General features: G+C 48.2%; 2 protein-coding genes across 4 annotated transcripts in view; both read right to left on the bottom strand.

The window, feature by feature from the left end:
- Positions 1 to 13,826, bottom strand: part of ATP6V0D1 (ATPase H+ transporting V0 subunit d1) — a 35,497-nt gene extending 21,671 nt beyond the window's left edge. Inside the window, exons 1-2 of one of the 2 annotated variants that reach the window (XM_065662648.1) lie at positions 13,641 to 13,826; positions 2,865 to 3,036 (exon numbers count right to left, since the gene is read on the bottom strand). In XM_065662648.1, the coding sequence (XP_065518720.1) occupies positions 2,865 to 3,036; positions 13,641 to 13,770 (302 nt within the window). In that variant the 5' untranslated portion in view covers positions 13,771 to 13,826. The remainder of the gene's footprint in view (positions 1 to 2,864; positions 3,037 to 13,640) is intronic. The other variant, XM_065662646.1, reaches the window with a different exon arrangement.
- Positions 13,827 to 15,989: 2,163 nt separating this feature from the next.
- Positions 15,990 to 18,755, bottom strand: AGRP (agouti related neuropeptide). Of its 2 annotated transcripts, none has more exons than XM_065662852.1 (4): positions 18,541 to 18,755; positions 17,142 to 17,326; positions 16,816 to 16,910; positions 15,990 to 16,301 (listed from the first exon to the last, which is right to left on the bottom strand). In XM_065662852.1, exons 2-4 carry the CDS (start codon positions 17,308 to 17,310, stop codon positions 16,107 to 16,109), a joined length of 459 nt encoding a protein of 152 aa, XP_065518924.1. In that variant the 5' UTR covers positions 17,311 to 17,326; positions 18,541 to 18,755; the 3' UTR covers positions 15,990 to 16,106. The 2 variants fall into 2 exon arrangements, with proteins under 2 accessions (XP_065518924.1, XP_065518925.1); XM_065662853.1 differs by having other exon boundaries at positions 15,990 to 16,298.
- Positions 18,756 to 18,762: the final 7 nt, after the last annotated feature.

The following is an 18,762-nucleotide window of genomic DNA, read 5'->3' as shown; positions in this document are numbered from 1 at the left end:
ACCACCCCAGAGGTCCACCAGGACAAAGACTGCTTTTAAATGCTCCATCCACCTCCCGGCACCAGCCACCAACATCCTGACTGCTCTCACTGGGATGGTACCTGCATATTTAACATGCTTCTGTCTGGTGTGAGGTTATCTAGTATTTCTAAGACGGTCAAGAAGTTAAGTACCCACAAAAGCATCCTGCAGCCATGAATTTCAGAGCAGAACTGGACCTGTTGTAAAACATTTCCTCCCATTTTAAGCCTGTCACACCTCATATAGTACCACTCAGTTTTCAAAATCTGTTTACAACCAATGCTGCTCTCTCAAGACAGTCCCAGAGCACTCAAGCTTTCCTCCTGCAGAAGCCAGCCATACTCAAACTTTCCATATCTTTCTACCATTTTCTATTTCAATTCAGCCTGTATGGTTTAGCACATAGACACATTCGGTTGAGTACAATTTCTTCTTCTGACCACCTGGTGAGTCACTTGCCCTGAGCTGCCTACCAGGAACATCTTTACCATTTCCTCCTCAAGTTTCATTAGCTACTCTAAAAGAAAGGAGTAGGAAATAGTCATGTTCAAAAGGCCAAGATAAATCACCCCATTACACCTATTCTGTGTTCACAGCCAGAGCAGGAGATCAAATGGCACAGGCTTGTTCCAGTGTCACCCAGGTAGGCAGATGACACAGTACCTCTGTGTGCACAGGCACAACACCCCCAGCATTGCCAACATTGCTGGGCTGAAACTGCCTGTGATGCTGAGAGCATACAAGCCTGGGTTAGGTGAAGTACTGGCACAAGTAAATGCCGCCAGACTTCCAACAGAGCTGCCCTGTGTTCACTCAAGCTATTTGGGATGTACATGGGAAGCCTCCCAGGAGAGGGATCTGCAAACAGGACCTCTGAAACTTCTATCCCTTGTCCTGAACCAAGAGCTGCTACAACCTATGGGACGGTTTCAGGGAACAAAACACAGACTGAAAGGCAGTCCAAGAAGCTGTATCTAGTCTACCCTCTTTTCTACTAGCCCTGTCACTAAATATTAGTATTATCAACAGAATATAGAAAAAACTGCTGGGCAAAGGTGGCACCCTCTCCAAGCTCCTGTGTTTCAGCAGCATTCTTGTATTTTAACTTGTCTGTAGTGTCATTAGAAGTTATTAGAGCTTGTAACATGCTGACAGTGACTCCCACCTTAGACCTTCTGAAGCTGTTAACACCTTCTCTTTTCCAGTAACACTCCACTGGTGTGATGAGTGCAGACTCAGGGGAGACTCCTCCATCAGTGGTGCAGCAGAACCACAACAAAATGCAACTGAACACTTGGAGGGCTTAGTAATGTCCTGCTGATGACTTGCCACATTTTACTCCGTATTTGGAGCCAAATATGAAAACTACATGTGTTTTAGAGACAAGCATATAACAAAAAGCTGTTTCTTAGAAAATAGGAAAGGCTTAGAAGACAGGCAGCTTTAGCAGAGTGACCCAAAAAATAATAGATAAGAGCTACTGGGTTAGAAAATGAAATAGCTGTTTCCATGTCATTTCAGACACAGAAGGGACACAACAGGAAGGAATGGGGGAGACAGACAGGTCTTTAATCAATATCTGCATGTGCAGGAGACACCCCAGATAAGCCAATCTCAAAATCTTTGAACTGACTACAAATGCCTGTCTATATGAGCCTCCATCCTTCAAAAATCTCTAGGTGGCTAGCAAGATAATACACACACAACTGTTAGAAATGCAAGATTAAATACCACGTGCCAGAACGACTGTGATGAGCCCAAGCTCACTGTATCAAATAAATCAGTGCTGATTTAGGAACTGTCCTACTCAAGAATAGAGTACTACTTTCCCCTCAGAGATCCATGTTAAAAACATGTTCTACTGAACCTGAGATTAACTTTTGCCCATAAGATACCCCCTTATTGGTCAGAGGAGGACACTGGCTAGGCAGCTTGCAGGGTAAAATAGATCTTACAGGAGTGTAGACTAAAGAAAGGAAAAAATGCAACCAAAACATGGAAGTAAAATTGCTGACTAGCACAACTGGTATCTCACCAAGACTAGGAATTTTGCTTTATTACCAATTAAAGCAAAAGCAACACACAGAAGCAGAAGGTTGTGCAAAATTGCTAGGAGAAGACACTTGTGAGGAAACTGTGCTATTTCAAGCTTTTCACATCAGCTGAACCTGCTGTGGAAGTGTACGCATCCTTTGTCTTTTCATGCACCAAGAGAGACATATTGAGGGTGCTGCAGCCCAGTCTTTCCCCACTGCATGTTCTAGGCCCTCCCTTTCCTTACTGGAAATCCACTATTTGGTGGATTCCACAGAGTTGGCTGAAAATAAAAAAAAAAATAAAATTATTATTAATGCCAAAACAGTAAGGTGGTTCAATTTTTGGCCAGGTCAACTCCCTAAACCAGTTTGTGACAGGATCAGAGGAAGGCATACAGACCCCAGAGTGAGATATCAGAATCACAGCAGCCTCGACAAAGGCTGACAGACCTCAGTGGGTCAGAGTGAGCAGGCAACTGCTGCTGTGCACATGCATTGCAGCAGGATCACATTTAAGAACAATAAAATAGGAATATTTAACACAAGGGAAAAAAGGTAAATGACAGGTCCAACAGAGACTGAACCAGTGCTGCAGGGAAAGCAGCCAAGCAGCTGTGCCAGCACACCCAAGAAGCAGAAGGCTTTAATAGTGTAGTGATACTGTGCTGCTGCTTTGAAACCTCCAGATACGAGTTTTGTTCAAGAAGCTGCAGAACACACAGGAGCTACAGGGTCAAGAATGGAAAACTGATCTGAGAGCCCTCAAGTCTGGAAGAACACCAGTGTTGATGAATAGTTGGTACTCACGTGATGAAGTCCAGAAAACTTGCTAGAGGCTCATAGGCATGGTTCCTCATGTGACGGAACTCCACTACCATCTTCTCTTTCAGCTTGTCATCTATGACTGAGACAGTGAGTGGGGAGGCTTCATTGGCCAGGAAGTTCCCATAGTCTGTGCTCTGGAGGTGCAGTTTCAAGTCTGAAAAAGAAAGAATAATTCCACTCTACAGGGTCTGTGTTGGGTTTGGGCTGTTTTTTCTTTTGAGCACACCCAAGAATGCTGTTGCTCAGCCATTCTCTAGGCATTCTCTTCTCTGAAAGATCACCTAGAAAAAACCCACATTAAATCATGTTTTTATCTGCACTTAGTTTTATCATGGACAACCCAAACACAGGAGATCAGTGTTTCACAATAGCAGCTTTGCCCCATCTTTAAGAGGTAACTGTGGCACTGTGCAACTGAGCATGCAGCTGCCCACTGTGTTTGATCAAGATGGGAGGTTCTAGATTTCTAGCATATACTTCCTAGAAAATAATTTTAAAACCCAACAACTTAAGCACTTTCTCTAGCCCCAAGGGCTCTGGTTGCAGGCTTCTCTGAAGCAATCACAACCAAGAACCTATCTGTAACCACAAGCAAGCTCCCTCAGATACTAGTGATGGGTGGCACTGGAAAAGCTTTCAAAGCCAAAAATACACAAACAGCAACCTTGAAATTATAAAACAGGCAGATCAGTTACAGCGAATCCAGAGCAGGGCCATGAAGATGCTGTGAGGGCTGGAGTACCTTTGCTCTGAAGACAGGCTGAGTGAGCTGGGGTTGTTCAGCCTGGAGGTTTTCAGCCAACTCCCCCTAGTTTCTATACTGGGCATGACATGCTTTGGTATGGAATACCCCTTTGAATAGTTCAGGTTAGCTGTCCCGGCTGTGCTCTCTTCTGGCTTCTTGTGCCCCCCCCTCTATGGCAAAGCATCAAAGACTGAAAAGTCCTTGATTTAGAATAAGCAGTACTTAGCAACAACTAGAAAACTGGTATGTTATTCTAATCCTAAATTCAAAACACAGCACTGGACCAGCTACTAGAAGAAAATTAACTCTATCCAAGCCAAAACCAAGACAAGGAACACGCTTAGAAGCCTTCCCCTCCTCCAGTTTGGAGTAGAGGGAACCTTTGTTTCCTCCCTTACCCTTGCTGTAGGTCAGGTGCCCAACCAAGCTCCAGTCCTGGCCAACAATCAACCACAACATGCTGAGCTCTGTCAAGATAAAAGCCCTTTTGAGCCAAAACCTTTAAGTGTCTCCATGGAAAAACTGAATCCAGAACTGAGGAACGTCATACAATCCTGCAAGGCTCTGCTAGTTGCACTGGTACATAATGTTCATCTTCCTTCAACTTCACCTCGGAGGGCCAGTTAGACAAGCACCCTCCAAGGGATTCAAGACCTTTATGGGGAAAGGAGAGTAGCTGGAAGAGTTTAGTCAAACCAGATGTGAACACACTGTCCAGAGAAAACAAGAAGGGAAAAAAAAACAAAAAACCAAAACAAAACCATTTCTCCCTGGTTTCTGTGAAAGAGCAGCACTGAGGCTGCCTTTCCCCTCCACTGAATCATTGAGTCCTCAAGCATTACAGTACAAGCAACCAAAGTATCGAGGTCAAAGTAAGGACTCAGCCTAGCTTGAGGAGTTTGATCTTTTGACATTCCATCCAGCTACAGGCACGAGCTGGAGAGCATCCTCCACACTGGGCTCCAAACTGAGCTTGGACTGTACAGCAAGACACTGTCCTCAGCCCAAGGGGTCAAACAGCTTTCAAGCTGACTTTAACTCTTCTGGTTATTTCCAAGGAGGTCTAGTAAAGATGTTGTTGACCCAGCACTTTTTAGTTACAAAGACATTACCACTGCTAAGCATCACAGGAAATATGGTGGTTTCAGAGAAGAGGAAAAGGCCAGCGACTTACAAACATGACAGAAACCAAGCACTCTGTCTGTGGTTTACAGGAGAGTTTGGTGGTACTCTTACTAGGGAAGCCTGGATGCAGCAAAGAGTTACTTGCCCAACAACACACACCCCAGCTGAAGCAAAGCAGAAACTTAAAGTAGATCTCTGTTCCCCAGACTATGCTGCAGCTAAACAGCTGTGTTTTGTTCTACCAAAACATTGCCAACTTATGCTCACACTTCTGAGGTGGGAAAACATTGTGTGGATAACTCAAGACTATAGAGTTTTCAACATGAACCTTGCCACAAAGTCAAACACTCGACAAGTTTCAGTCCCTCTTCTGAAAGTCTTGGATGAGAAGCTTTGGAGTCCAAGCGGAAATTAAGTTCCACTGTCAGATCAGGGCTTTACTTGTTTGCTTTTAGAGGAGGCTGGAGAAAGGATGGAACAAAATTCAGCAGTTGCTCAGTGAATGTGAGAGAAAGGATCATGATAAGAGTATTGCACCCTTAAAATCAGACTGCAAGGGAAGGCCCAGGGGACTGCAATAGCTACATTCACATACCTCCTTCTTGCAGTTCTCTTCCATTGTGCAGAGCTTTAATGAAAACTAAGCCTTCCTAGAAAGGCACGTGATGCTGTTTTGCAGCTATACAGGACCTTGCAGAGAAAGCAGCTAATGCATATCCTACCTATCTCTTACTTCAGTAGGGAAGCTTCCAAAGTTTCTAGCCATTTCCTCAATTCCAATTCTACTAACCCAAAACCATCTGTTCCTTTTGGTGTCATCATGACCTGCAACTCTGCTCTTCCTTTTGAGACTGCAAGTGACACAAAAAGTAGAGTTTGCCATACCATCCACTTCCAAGAAGTCAGAGCTGCATCTCATGGAGACCAGTCACACAGGCTGCATGCTGTGCCTTGCAGCTTCTCCCTCAAGAGCTCTGAGCAAGCTCTCAGAGCATTTTGTCCTGCTTGATGAGGGGGTTGCCCCGCCAGCTCCACAGCACAAGAGTCAGCGTAACATTATGTTGCAACTGGAATAAGGGCCATGTTTATATAACACTTGGAAAGCCAGCCACAAACTAAAGTCTTCTGAATCTCTTAGCATCCAAGCAGACAGAACAGAACAGATTTTCCAAAAAGCTGACCAGATTTATAAACCCTGACTCAATGCATCCCATGGTGTACAAGTGACTTAAGCGAGCCTGTCCTCCTCAAGCCCATCACTGAGCCTCAGCCAAGAGGGTTTGGGAGGTTTTAATAGGGCCATTCACATGTCAGGCTTCACAGTTAAGAACAAACTAATCCCACGGTCTCACAAATCCCCTGCCAGAAGAGCTGTCGCAGTAGCACAGTGACTAATAAGTAGACCCACTGCTGAGCAAACCCCAAGCTCTCCAGAAGCTCAAGTTCCTATTTCCTAACACAAGTTCAGACTGAGCTGGAGTTGGCCTCTAGCAGCAACTGCAACACCTCGGCAGCAGCAGCTGCCAGGGATCCCACACGCTGCATGTCAACAAGATGCTGGCTGGAAGTCTTCTGCCTGCTGAAAAGGAGAGACCTGCACCTAAAGCCCAGGCACTGCTGATGGGGTCCTCCAAATGCTGAGTAGCATCAGCACACAGCTTCAATGCAGCAACTGCTTCTGAGAGGTATGTTTCCCTGTTTCGGCATTTTTCCAAGCAGTTCACACACTTTAAAAAACAGATTTGAGGCAGCATTTGGCATGGGAGTGTCTGAAATACCGCAACACTTTTGTTCTCTCTCCTCCCCCGCAAAAGCTAGTAAATTATGGCCAGGTCATAGTTCCCAGAAAGCTGCCTTATGCAAGAACACAACAGCCTGTCAGAACAACAGCCTGTTTCTGCTGAGTATTCAAGTAGGGAAGTGCTTGAAATTACCATGACATGTACTTACAGCCACCTCCTTTCAAATCTCTGATAAAGCCCTCTGGTTTCGATGCAGCAGGCTGTATGTGAGGCACAAGCACAAATGAAGTTTAATTCAACCACACCTTCACATTTCAGATGATGTTTTCATGAGAGACTTCAGATCCACAGTAATACTACTATGCTCTCCTGCAGGTCTTCTGTGTCATAACAAAGAATTAAGCCACTATTCAGTCTTTCAGACATCTGTCAGTCAAAGCCTATTCTCTGAGCCCTACTCACAGTTACCCAAGGCCCTAGCAACTCAAACTTCTACCCTTCCTTCTTCAGCATACTCCCGTAACTGCATTGCAGAGCTCTGAATCAAGTTAAGGGCTTAAGCTCTTCCAGGCAAGGACCGATTTGTCTTCTCACACACAGGCATGGAATCAGCTTGGAAGCTGCAAAAGCTTAACTGATGTGTTCACACAATTATCTGCTGTGATCCTGACATCTCACTCCAAAGCACCCAGGGCCATCGCTGCATATATTAAAATTACAATCTTTTTTGCCATCTCCCAGGCTGGAGGCAGTAAAGCAGCTGAGGGATCACACAGCAGCCTGCAGTTCAGCTCCGTCACCCCCATCTCCCTTCAGAAGACTACAGTCATCACCATTTGGCTCATTGCTTTCCATTAGACCTGTTTAAAGCCACCTCAGACACTCCTGGAACTGATTCTCTGAAATCTCACCCAAGAAGCACCCAGAGACCCTTCATTCCCCAAAGAATTTAAGACCTTTCCTGCGGTTACACAACACAGTACAGGCATACCAATTTTCTTCTGCTGTCAGGCAGCAATTCCTCTAGGCCAGAGCTAGACAGAGAAGCATCATCTCTGCCCCTTTCCATCCACCAGCATCTTGCCTCTCATCTTTCACTTCTGTGAGACATCCTCAGCAGCAAACAGCAGCCCATGTTTCTAGTCCAGCCCTTCCCGGGGTTGAAGTTACCCCCATCAGAGCCTCAAACCCAGCACATCTAGGTTTTGTTTCCTCAGTAGCCCCTCAACCAGGTAGCCCTCTCCTGATCCTTCCAAAAGGTGAGGAACACCTCCTAACCTACCTGCATCTCCAAGAAACTTCACCTCTACGTACCCTTTTCTTCTCCCCACTAAAACCAGACTGCACTAAGTCACAGCTGTAACCTCTGAGGTCCAGTACACCAACAGGACATCAGCCCAGCACCTAGGGCAGTGGTTTAAAGGAGAGGCAGCAAATCATCCAGAAGCTAAGGGAAACAGGACAGAAAACATTCTCACACTGCAGGAGCCGACAGCAAAGGAAAAACAACAAGATGAAAGTACCAACAGGCTGCCAGGAAACCCAGACACCACCATCTTCTAAGGAGGGGCAGGACACAAACAAGGACTGAAGCTGCACTAGTACTGAAGCTGAGAAGCTGACCTCAGCAGCTGCATGCAAGTTTAGCTACAAGAAGCCATGAAGTGTGTCTCTGCCCAGTAAAGGAGGCCAGAACAAACAGCAAAGAGCCTCTGCTGAACCCTGCAGGAAGCCAGAGACCACAGTGTTTGTTTGCCACCATGATTTAGCAGGCCGTGGAAGTGCCATCTTTCTCCCAATAAAGAATGTTTTCCTTGAGTTTGTTTTAAGAGGACAGCTGATTAACCAGCCACAGCCAGCAGTTACACTGGAGGATGCAGTACAAAGCACTGAGATTAGAAGGACAAGCCTTTCAGCTACTGCACTATCTCTGTACATGCAGCCAGCATTCACAAGACAGGCACGGTCTAAGCCCTCCTCAGGTGTCGCCATTCCCATATGCTCAGCCTCATCCAGCAGATGAAAGCTCCTGGGGACAGGGACAATCCTCCTGCACAGTCCCAGCAGTTAAAGGTCATCTTTCCACACAGGGGTCTTAGATGTCAGGAGACAGAAAATATTGTTATCATGCTTTCAAAAGGTACCTACCACATTACAGCCTGGCTTCTACACCCACCGAGTTCCGGATTCAGACTGAACCATTCACAGAGTTCAAGATGGATCTCACCATGGCTGCACTTCAGGACTATCAGGTGGCCACTCCTTGGTTGCTTGTACAGCAGAGGAGCTGCATGGGAAAGGACCTACCCTCTTCCCCCCACACCCAGGAGAACACCATGAGCTCCACCATGGATCGAGGTGTCAAAAGCAGGCTTGCAGGCAGTCTGTAGCTCTGGTAACAATGCAACTTCTCTATAAGAGAGGACACACTGCCCATGTGGTTAAGCCAAAAGAGAAGCCCAGCTCCAAACTTTCTGGGCCTGAACTCCAAGACCACAGCAATATAATGGAAGAGAGAAGGGTAACACAGCCTCTCCTGCTCTCAGTGAAAGATGTGGTGAACATTCAGCACATAACACCATAAAGCAAAGGCAGCCTCCAGGGGAGAAGAAAGATCCTTGGGACTATGAAAACAAAAGCACATACTGCACTCAGCAGAAGCCTGGTATACAGAGGAAACACTCCAAACATCCATTTCTTGCCCCCAAAAGGCCACAGCTCTGCCCAGGCAGGCCTCTGCTCTGGTGTGGCTACTGCTCTGTGGTTAGACAACAAGACAGACAGATTTCACTTCACAGCGGCTCAATAACATGCCCAATACACTTCCAATTATTTCATCACCTCTCCTTTGCCTTGGAGAAAGAGGAAGAGGAGAGAGTGGAGGAGAAGCAGATGTCATTACACTGAAGAGGCATTTAAGACAGCAAGCCTTTAGTAATGGCCTCTTCAGCTGACTGAAAGCAGCACTCCCCTTCTGGGCAGGGAGGACTACAGACAGCAAACCTGGAAACGCTCTTCAAGACTCAGAATCAACCAACCCATCCAGTCTTGGTTTATTAAACACCATCCAGCCCTGTATCAAGAGCATAGCACTCTGTATGTGTTCCTGCAGATGCATTTGACAACAGGAAACAGGGCTTCGGTGTGAAGACACCATTCAGGCAGACTACCATGCCCTCCAGCTGGTGTGAAGCCAGGCAGTCCGGTGCTTCAAGCTCTCCAATTTCACTGCTGATTAGCAAGCATCCTACAAATGGAGGCCTGTAGACCAAACTGAGGAGATGAGAGGACCACAGTCTTGGAAATCCTTTCTATCTAAAAGAATCACATGTATTTTCTTCTCCTAGCCAGCCTTTGCCTCCCAAATACATCTTTGGGGCTCAGATGGTTGCTGTGCTCTTCACTGACGTGACACAACACCACTACCTTGAGGTTATGCAAACTGAAAACCCAAGAGCTTTCACAGGAAAAAGCGCAGGCTGAGATGCACAAGCAAAACATGAGAGAGCCTTGCAGGGGCATAAGATTCATTCTACACACACCTTAAGCTGCAGACACAAAGGAGCCCATCCCAGGTGCACCATAAAGTGCACAAGACCCCAGTTGGGCCAACTGCACCAAGAGAAGCACCAGCACCCACAGAGGTGGTGGTGGATGAGGAAACACACAGCCTGTGGAAAGCCTTTCCCAACAAAGGCCTACACTAATAAGCTTTAGCCAACTTTTCAGATGGACATTTCACGACCTCATTACCTAAGTAGAAGGTGATATGTCCTGCTGCTGGATTTCACTGTATCAATCACATCTGTAACACTGGCAGGTCAAAAAGAAATGTTTCTTATATTAACAGTGTGGAAGAAAGAGGAACATTAGCAATACAAGGCTCGTGAATGCTGACTTGAAGGAAAAGAAATTCCTGTTTCTAAAGATGTTTCTGTGCACTTCAGGATTCATATGCTTTTTGGAGTATGGAGCGTTGTAGACCAACAGTAAAGCCTGGTAATAACCCACATTCCAGTTCCAGACTGAACTCTGCTGCTTAAAAGCAGCACTGCTGTCCAAATGCATCAACGGCTTTTTATTCTCCAGAGATGATACCAGCTCTCTAACAGGCCACCACAGCTTTTAGAAGATGGAGACAGCTCACCATCCTTTTGACAGCAGAAATGTGGGTGATTTATAAGTTTGGTTACCCAAGACAGATTCCACTCAAGCACAGACCCATGCTCACAGCATCGAGGCAAAACCAAGCAGCGCCAAGTCCTTCACTGACACCTTGTGTCAGAAGCAGGAATTGGCTGCCACAGAGAGGGCCAGGCAGATTCTAAACAATATCCAGCACAGAGGTGTGGCACACAAGGATCTCTAGCAAAGAAACAATCCCAAAATTTGGAGCTAAAAGACGGGATTAAATATATTATTGGCGAGGGTTTCAAGAGAGAACTTAAGCCAAAACAGCTCTTACTCCCTCCCCTCAATCCTGGTTATGTTTTCCTGCCCCTTCTTACAGCCAGCTCAGGAGCCCGCCTGACCACCTGTTTGACTCTATTTCCAACTCATCAAGAAGCCAAAGCTTGAACTGGGTTTCTTTGTGATCAGATAAGCAGAGGATCACACAGAAAAGCACGATCTCCTCCTTCCAGCAGCACTAAGCTGTCAGCGCAAGTCCTGAAGCAGAGAAGTCAATTCCTTTTTGCTTCCAGTATGATACAAGCACACAAGAGGAAGCAGCATTTCAGACTTGGAAGCAATACCTCCTAGCAGCAGCAATCAGATGGATACCGGATTCCCAGGGCCAACCCCTAGCCAGCCTTGTTTCTTCGGGACCAAGGTGATAATTTGCTCCAGGACTGAATTAACCGCAGAGCCAGACTCAGGCAAGAGGAGCAGTGAAGACAAAACAGAATAGCAGAATATGTTTTTTATGCCAGACTAATTATTTTGGCTGGTAATAAGCTAGCTACTGCCTGGATTTAGTGCAGAGAAGCATCTGGGAGAAAAAATGTTAGAAGTCTGCAAAGCACAGAAAACAGGTACTGAAATAGGAAAATGGGAACTAAAGGGACAGAGGAAAGAAATGGTCTGACCACAGACATAGTAAGTGATCAACAGCAATGTTCCTTTGAAGGCAAATCCATCTATAACAACACCAACGTAGAGTGTCTTGTAGAGGGACTTTGTCACTTTTGGTGTCTCCAGGGGCACAGAAAGCCAAACGCAGGAAGTATGAGACAGGCAGTGAACTCAGAACAGCATTCAGGCTCTGAATGAAGGGTGACAAAGAGCATAGCAGCAGCCACCATCAGGGAGCTGTCAGGACAGGGCAGTAACAATACCAAGACAAATATACGAGTGGGGATGGCACAAGTTACTCCTGGGGAGATTCTGACTGGACACAAAAGGAAAATTTTCCCAATGAGAACAACCAGCCACCAGAATAACCTCTGTAGGGAATTTTGGACTCCCCAACACTAAACACTTCAGATTGGGCTGAACAGAATGCTTGGACATGCAGTCCAGCTCATGCTTTGCCTAGAAAGGTTGGACCAGATGATCCTTGAGGTCCCTTTCAACCTGGGATTCCGTGATTAATATGAGAACTCCGAAATGATGACTCCAAATGGAGAAAACAACACTCCAAGGGAAAGCAAAGTTTACTCATTCAGAAGGCAAGGAAAGGAGGGGGGAAAAAATTATATACTTAAGGAGAAGCTGTAATGTACAGAAAGACTCCAAAGAAGAAGTTACGCGCAGGGAAGGTGATAAAGTGATAGTTTAGGGCATGCTGAGACTTGTGACTAGCAGGAGAGCAGGAATAACTCCCACCACTCTCTTCCAGGACCTGAGCTCCATAGCAAGAATCATAGAGACTGCTGCAAGCAAAGAGCTGCAAAAAAGTCTACGTGAAAAGGGGCTTCTGTCCTAAGTAAAACCACCCTGGATATGTTTTAAGGTGGAGACTGAGGCACACCACAGCATTCTGTTCCCATTCTGTTGTCTAACAGTTGAGCAAGTAGCTCCAGGTAACTTGTATCCAGGGTTCTGCTGGTCAAGGATCCCTCTAGACAGTTAATATAAATTTCAATCACTCAGCAATGACCATCAAGATCAGGCTGATCTTAACCAGTACTTTCAGAAGAAAGAATGATCCAATAATTATAGTCCCATTGACCAAAACAACCAACATTTCTGGATATATGTTTCTGTTTCAAGAGAGACCTGGTTTTGATCTTCATGATTTGTGACCCAGGTTCTGGACACCCATGAGGGAGAACTGTTAAGCAGGTCACTGACATAGAGGAATAGATCAGCACTGGCTAATTAAGATAAACTGAACAGAGATGAAGAGAATCGCTGAGCAAAACCTTCACAGCTCTCTAGGTTTATACACACCGATCTAGACAAAAAACAATGGCTGGAAGTCAGGTTTAGCCTTGAAAGAGAACTCAAAATTATAGGTGAAGGGTAATTCACAAGTGAATTTACAAAGGTCTGCACTAGTTTTTCCACTAGCAACACCATGTACTTTCCTAGGTGACCCAATCTCCTCAAACTGATCACAGGTATCAGGGATTAAGTTAGATCACCCCATTAATCTTGCTTCTGGCCTTAAAAAGCCTTCCTGCTCTGCCTGCCACTTAGGAAGTGAAAGCCCAAAACAAGACTTCTCAGCAAAGCCTGACAAACTAACCAGGTTCCCAACAACGGCAGGAAACGCACCACAGCTAAACAGGCTCCTCAAGAAAGCACTGGGAGCTTGAGCTTCCTTAAACTGCCAGCTTTAATCAGCTGCTGCAATCACAAGGCCGTAAAACTGAGTCAGCTGAGCTCGGAGGAAGCAGCCACGGTGGGGGGACACCTCTAGCGTGACGTATCCTGCCCACGGAAGGGTGGGTTGGAACCAGGTGATCAAACCCAAACCATTCTGATTCTATGGCGCTAAATGCCTGTTCAGCCAAGGAGTGAAGAGGGAAAAAAGCCTCAAAACCGCCGTTATGGACCCTTTCACCCGCCGCCACACAACCCCCCGCCTCCCCAGGGTCCCACCACCCCTCCATCCGAGCTTCCCCCTCAGCCCGACAGCCATTCCCCTCAGTATGAAGGCGGAGGGTGCCCCCCACCCAGCTCAGACACTCCCCAACTCACCCTCCAGGCTCTCACACTGCACCAAGTTCACGTAGTCACCTTGCCGGAGCACCCCCGCCTTAAAACCGCGCACCAAGCCTTCCAGGTAGCCGTTATCGACATTGAAATACAGCTCCGGGAAAGACGACATGGCGACGGGCGAAGAGGCGGGAAAACTATGGCGGCGGCTCACATGACGTACGTACGTACGTAGGTGCTTGCGTGCGTGCGTGCGTGCGTGCGTGCGTCGTCCCGCGTCTTCCCCTTGAGGCAGTGCGGGGGGGAAGTGGCGGTGGTGGTGGTGGTCGGCGGCAGCAATGGCGGTGGAGGGGTGCTGCGGGGTCTGTAGTCCTGACCGGCCCAGCATAGCGCCGCTTTTGAAGCGCTCTTCCTGGAGGTTGTAAGCCACCACTGAGACCGAATTAAACAAGTATTTCACTGTATATGGACATGGTCATGGGTGAAACTTCCAAAACTGCAGATAAAGCAGGCATGAAACAAGAGGACCAGCTGCTTTATCTTATATCGGTGTGGGCCTTCCTTCCATTGATAGGTTAATGGTTGCAAGATAAAACAGCTATAAGGAGCCTCTGAGGGTTGTAAATTAGCCTAAACGAGAATAATTAATTATTAATTAATAATTAATTAGCAAGGGTTAACAAGCATTTCAGTGTCCTTAAGTATTGGGTTTACATACAAGGGTAAAATGAGTGAGGGTGTTTCTCCCCAAATGACCCCCCGAGACGCCTGGGGGAGACGCAGTACCATATGCAGTGAGTAACGAGAGTGGTGGACGCTCTGCTCTGGTGAGACCCCAGCTGGAGCACTGTGTGCAGTTCCGGTGTCCTCAACACAAGAGGGACCTGGAGCTGCTGGAACGAACCCAGAGGAGTCCACAGAGATGCTGCGAGGGCTGGAGGAGCTCTGCTCTGGAGCCAGGCTGAGAGAGCTGGGCTGGGTCAGCCTGGAGAAGAGAAGGCTCCTTAAGGGGTGAGACAAGGGGGGCACAAAGTCACAAAATGGAATATATAAACCTTTAGAATCAGTTTTAAGTGATGTTAAGTTGGATGGCTTTGTAACAGTAGCAGTGGAAAATTACTAAAGTGCATGATACATAGAAAAAAAAGTAGAGTGCAGCTGGAGAACATACTGAGAATTCTTGTACAAGATAAATTGTTATAGTTGACATAATTTTAAGAAAAACAGTCTAGAAGAACAGGACACAGGGATAAGGAGTATCTGGGAATGGCAGGTGTCCAGGATGGGCTACAGTTAAACTAACTGATAAGTAGGAGGATAGGAGGATTATTATGTCTCTGGTGCTAATGAACCAATTAAACTGGTATGAGCATCTACTGTGCGTGCTTCAAAGGCTGCCAGAAGTGATGAAGATTGTTGGAAGAAGTAAATGACCCTCAGAGACCTCCACCACAATTCTGTACGCATGCGGGGAGCTTTCTGGAAAATGATGTAATGTATGTATGCCCAGGGACTATATAAGGATGGCCTGTGTAGCAACGGGGAGACACACGTTGGGAGGAGCTATCCCCCGTGTCTCCCGCACTGCAATAAAGAATACCTGCTTGTCAGCTTGAAAACTTTGTTGGCAAGTTTGTTCCTGGAGTTTTCTCCTAATCAGGGGAGACCTTAGAGCAGCTCCAGTGCCTAAAGGGGCTACAGAAAACCTGGAGAGGGGCTTTGGGCAAGGGCCTGTAGGGACAGGACAAGGGGGAATGGCTTTAACCTGACAGAGGGGAGACTGAGATGTGCTCTTAGGCAGTTCTTCCCTGTGAGGGTGCTGAGGCCCTGGCACAGGGTGCCCAGAGGAGCTGTGGCTGTCCCATCCCTGGTAGTGTTCAAGGCCAGATTGGACGGGGCTTGGAGCAACCTGCTCTAGTGGAAGGTGGCCCTGCTTGTGGCAGGGGGCTGGAAGTGGATGAGCTTTAAGGTCCCTTCTAACGCAAATCACATTATTCTATGTATATAATAATGATATATAAGCTGTAAGCTGTCTCTTCTCAGTATGCATGATAGGCAGAACAATCCCCTATGCACCCAGTACTGTAATAATGTTGGCTTTCTAACCTGTCATTCTGGTTACAAAGTTTATTTCCTGGATTTTGGTGTCACCACAAGCGATACTGATGGGACAAGAACACAAGTGAAGCTCCCAGCGCAGCCAGAATGTCACTTCCTGGGACACCCCTCCTGAAAGACTAGGAAAAGCCCTGCAGGAACTGCTCTGGAAAGAAAGTTAGTCTCATTTTGCTTGACATGGAGGTGCTTGACATTGGCTGTGTGGACACAATGCCCACCTGGGCACAGGTACCCTCACCTTGCTGCTCCCCCTCTTCCCTGAGACTCCCAAGCAGACACATTGAACCATTCCCACTCAGCAATAGCTTTTGCTAACAGCTGGTTTATTAGAGCTGCAAAGCAGGACATGCCACACATGGGCAAGGAGCAGGCAGCCCTGCAGCACAAGCACTAGTTCTTGCTGCAGGGGAAGCTGGTGCTGATTTTCCTGCAGTAGCAGAAGGCATTGAAGAAGCGGCAGTAGCAGGTGGCACAGGGGTCACAGCAGGGGACCTGGTGGCCCAGGCATGACTCCAGGAGGCGGACACAGCGGCGGGGGGAGCGCTCCTCACGGCCGGCAGCTTCTCCTTCTGTGGAGGATGCCTGCTGGAGGGAGGAGGAAAAGAGTTGGTGTTAGACCACTGCGTGGGAGAGAGACAAGAGTGGCTGCTGAAACCTGCCGCTGCCAGCAGCCCAGTTCTGTCACGCTCAGTTCTGGACAGGGACTGTTGGGTTAATCACCACTGAGCCCCGGGGGCTCTCATGCCTCATCCGTCATGTCTCAAGGCCTTTATGCACACATTTAACTTGGAAGTGCAGCCACTAGTTTAATGAAGGTGGCACCAAGTAGAAGCACCAGAGTCTGATCCTGGCACTGCCTGGTTTGCTCCTGCTCTGCAGAATGTGCACATGAGGTTAATTAAGGAGATTGCAGGCGCGCAGGTTTGGACCACCCTCCTTTCTGTGCCAGAGCCTCTCGCAACTCTGGGCAGCCCTAACTGCTCTCCGGCAGTCAATGAACAGATATGCCCTTCCCAGGCAACACCATGCTGTCCCCAGGGGCACTGAGAAGGCTGCCCCGCTTCTTGGGGTGTCTGTAAGAAAGCTCAGGGAGCATTACCTGCGGTTCTAGGATGCTGTCTCTCTGCATGAGGTTACCATTGGCTTCTTGGACCTCCAGGGTCATCTGCTCGAGTCCCAGCCTGGGGAGAGCTCCTGGAAGATACAAAGGCTCAACAGCAAGGAGGTGAGAGCTGCTGTAATATAGTGGAGGCTATATAACTGCTCTCGCCAGCCAGTGACAGAAAAAGCTGTGCTGCTTTATGGGGCTCCCTTGCAGCACCTAACCATGGATGGTGGGTCCCCACTTCAGTTTCAGGGCCCCAGCCATGCCACCAAGCAGCTTGTGGAGGGGGAACTGGGAGAGTGAGGTGCCACAGGACTCACCCGCTGGCTCCGCAGACACCTCCTTGACTCTCCGCAGCAGGCTGGAGGATCGGGCTCTGTCTGTGCCCTCCAGCCCTCCACTCGCTTTCCCTGGCAGCCCGCAGCCCAGGTCGGCACCAAGGACAACCCCCTGCAGCAGCCCGCAGCACAGCAGCAGCACGTTCAGCATAGTCCTGGGGGGCAACCTGCACACAGATGGGTCCTGGCCAGCTTCAGCCCACCTGCAGGCAACCCAGCCTGGCCCCCACTGCCACCCTTCCGCCATCACCCCCAAGTAGGCCCTGCCAACACCCACCACACCACTTGCTCTCCTGGACTGGAGAGCCTTTCCTGAGCCATCACATACCCCGTGAGGTTGCTGAGGCCCTGGCACAGGTTGCCCGGAGAAGCTGTGGCTGCCCCATCCCTGGCAGTGTTCAAGGCCAGGTTGGATGGGGCTTGGAGCAACCTGCTCTAGTGGAAGGTGTCCCTGCCCATGGCAGGGGGTTAGAACTGGGTGAGCTTTAAACTCCCTTTCAACCCAAACCCTATGATTCCACAGTTCTTTTACAGCAGTGCAGGGTCTCCCTGGCCTGGAATGTTGAGCAGCCTTCATCATCCTCCAGCAGCCACAGGCCATTGCAGTGCTGTGCTTTCACTGCCTGCATGTGTATGGGATGTGGCCAAAACATCCAACACAGCTCCTGTCCAGTGCTTGTGCTTACAGAGCGTGAAAATGACACTCATTTTAAAGCCCAGACAGACGTGTTTCTGCTCCCAGCCTTATGGGCTGGTTTGCAGCATGGCAGGAGGGAGTGCTGGGAATGAGCAGGAGCCACAGTGTGTGGTTGAAGCATGAGCTGTACATTGTGGCTGACACAGCAATATGTATTCCCCCTGAAAGACAAACTGCTTTGCTTTGGCTTTGCAACCAAACCATGGGGTTTGGACACCCCAACAAATATGGGGCTTTGAGAAGATATTGTAATGTGGAGGCTGGCAGAGAGAGCAGCAGGCATGTCATGGGCAAGACCCTCACAGGGGCTCCAGCCCTTCCGTGCCACCCAGTTAACTCAGCTGCGAGGCTTATGGCTGGGAAGCGTTTGGATACAAAACTCTTTCTGCCTGGGACATGGACACCATCTCCAGATGTCCCCTCCTTTGGACCACCGCAGGGTTTGCTTCCCCTTCCCTGCCCATAGGCCTGGATGGGGACTGCCATGGGACCCAGCACCTCCTGTTTTGGCAGCACTGGGGCTCCAGCCTTGGCTCCAGCAGCCCAGAGCTGCACCAGCCACTCCGCGCCTCCCCATCCCCACAAAACCATCCAGCCCTTTGCCAGCAGGGACCCACAGTTGTGGGTATCACATCCCACATGCCCCCATCCCCATCCCAGCCCCTTCCCATGGTAAGCACTGACCTCTCCAAGCAGAGAGGGGCTTGCTGCTCGCTGCTTCTCCAAGCTTGCTGAGAGCACTGCTGCCGCTCTCTGCCTTGATGTCCTCCTCCCCATATGCTTACTGGAGTTTATATCAGCTTCTTAATTAATTAAGTGCTGCAGCCACATGACTCTGCTAACCACCAGGTAGGTGGGCTTCTCTGAAACCCGGCTTTGTAAGGACACCGTGGCAGCCATGGGGCG

This window comes from Lathamus discolor, chromosome Z, assembly GCF_037157495.1.
Source record: "Lathamus discolor isolate bLatDis1 chromosome Z, bLatDis1.hap1, whole genome shotgun sequence".
NCBI lineage: Eukaryota > Metazoa > Chordata > Aves > Psittaciformes > Psittacidae > Lathamus > Lathamus discolor.
Note: the sequence above shows the minus strand (reverse complement) of the source record. Positions and strands in the feature narration are given on the sequence as shown.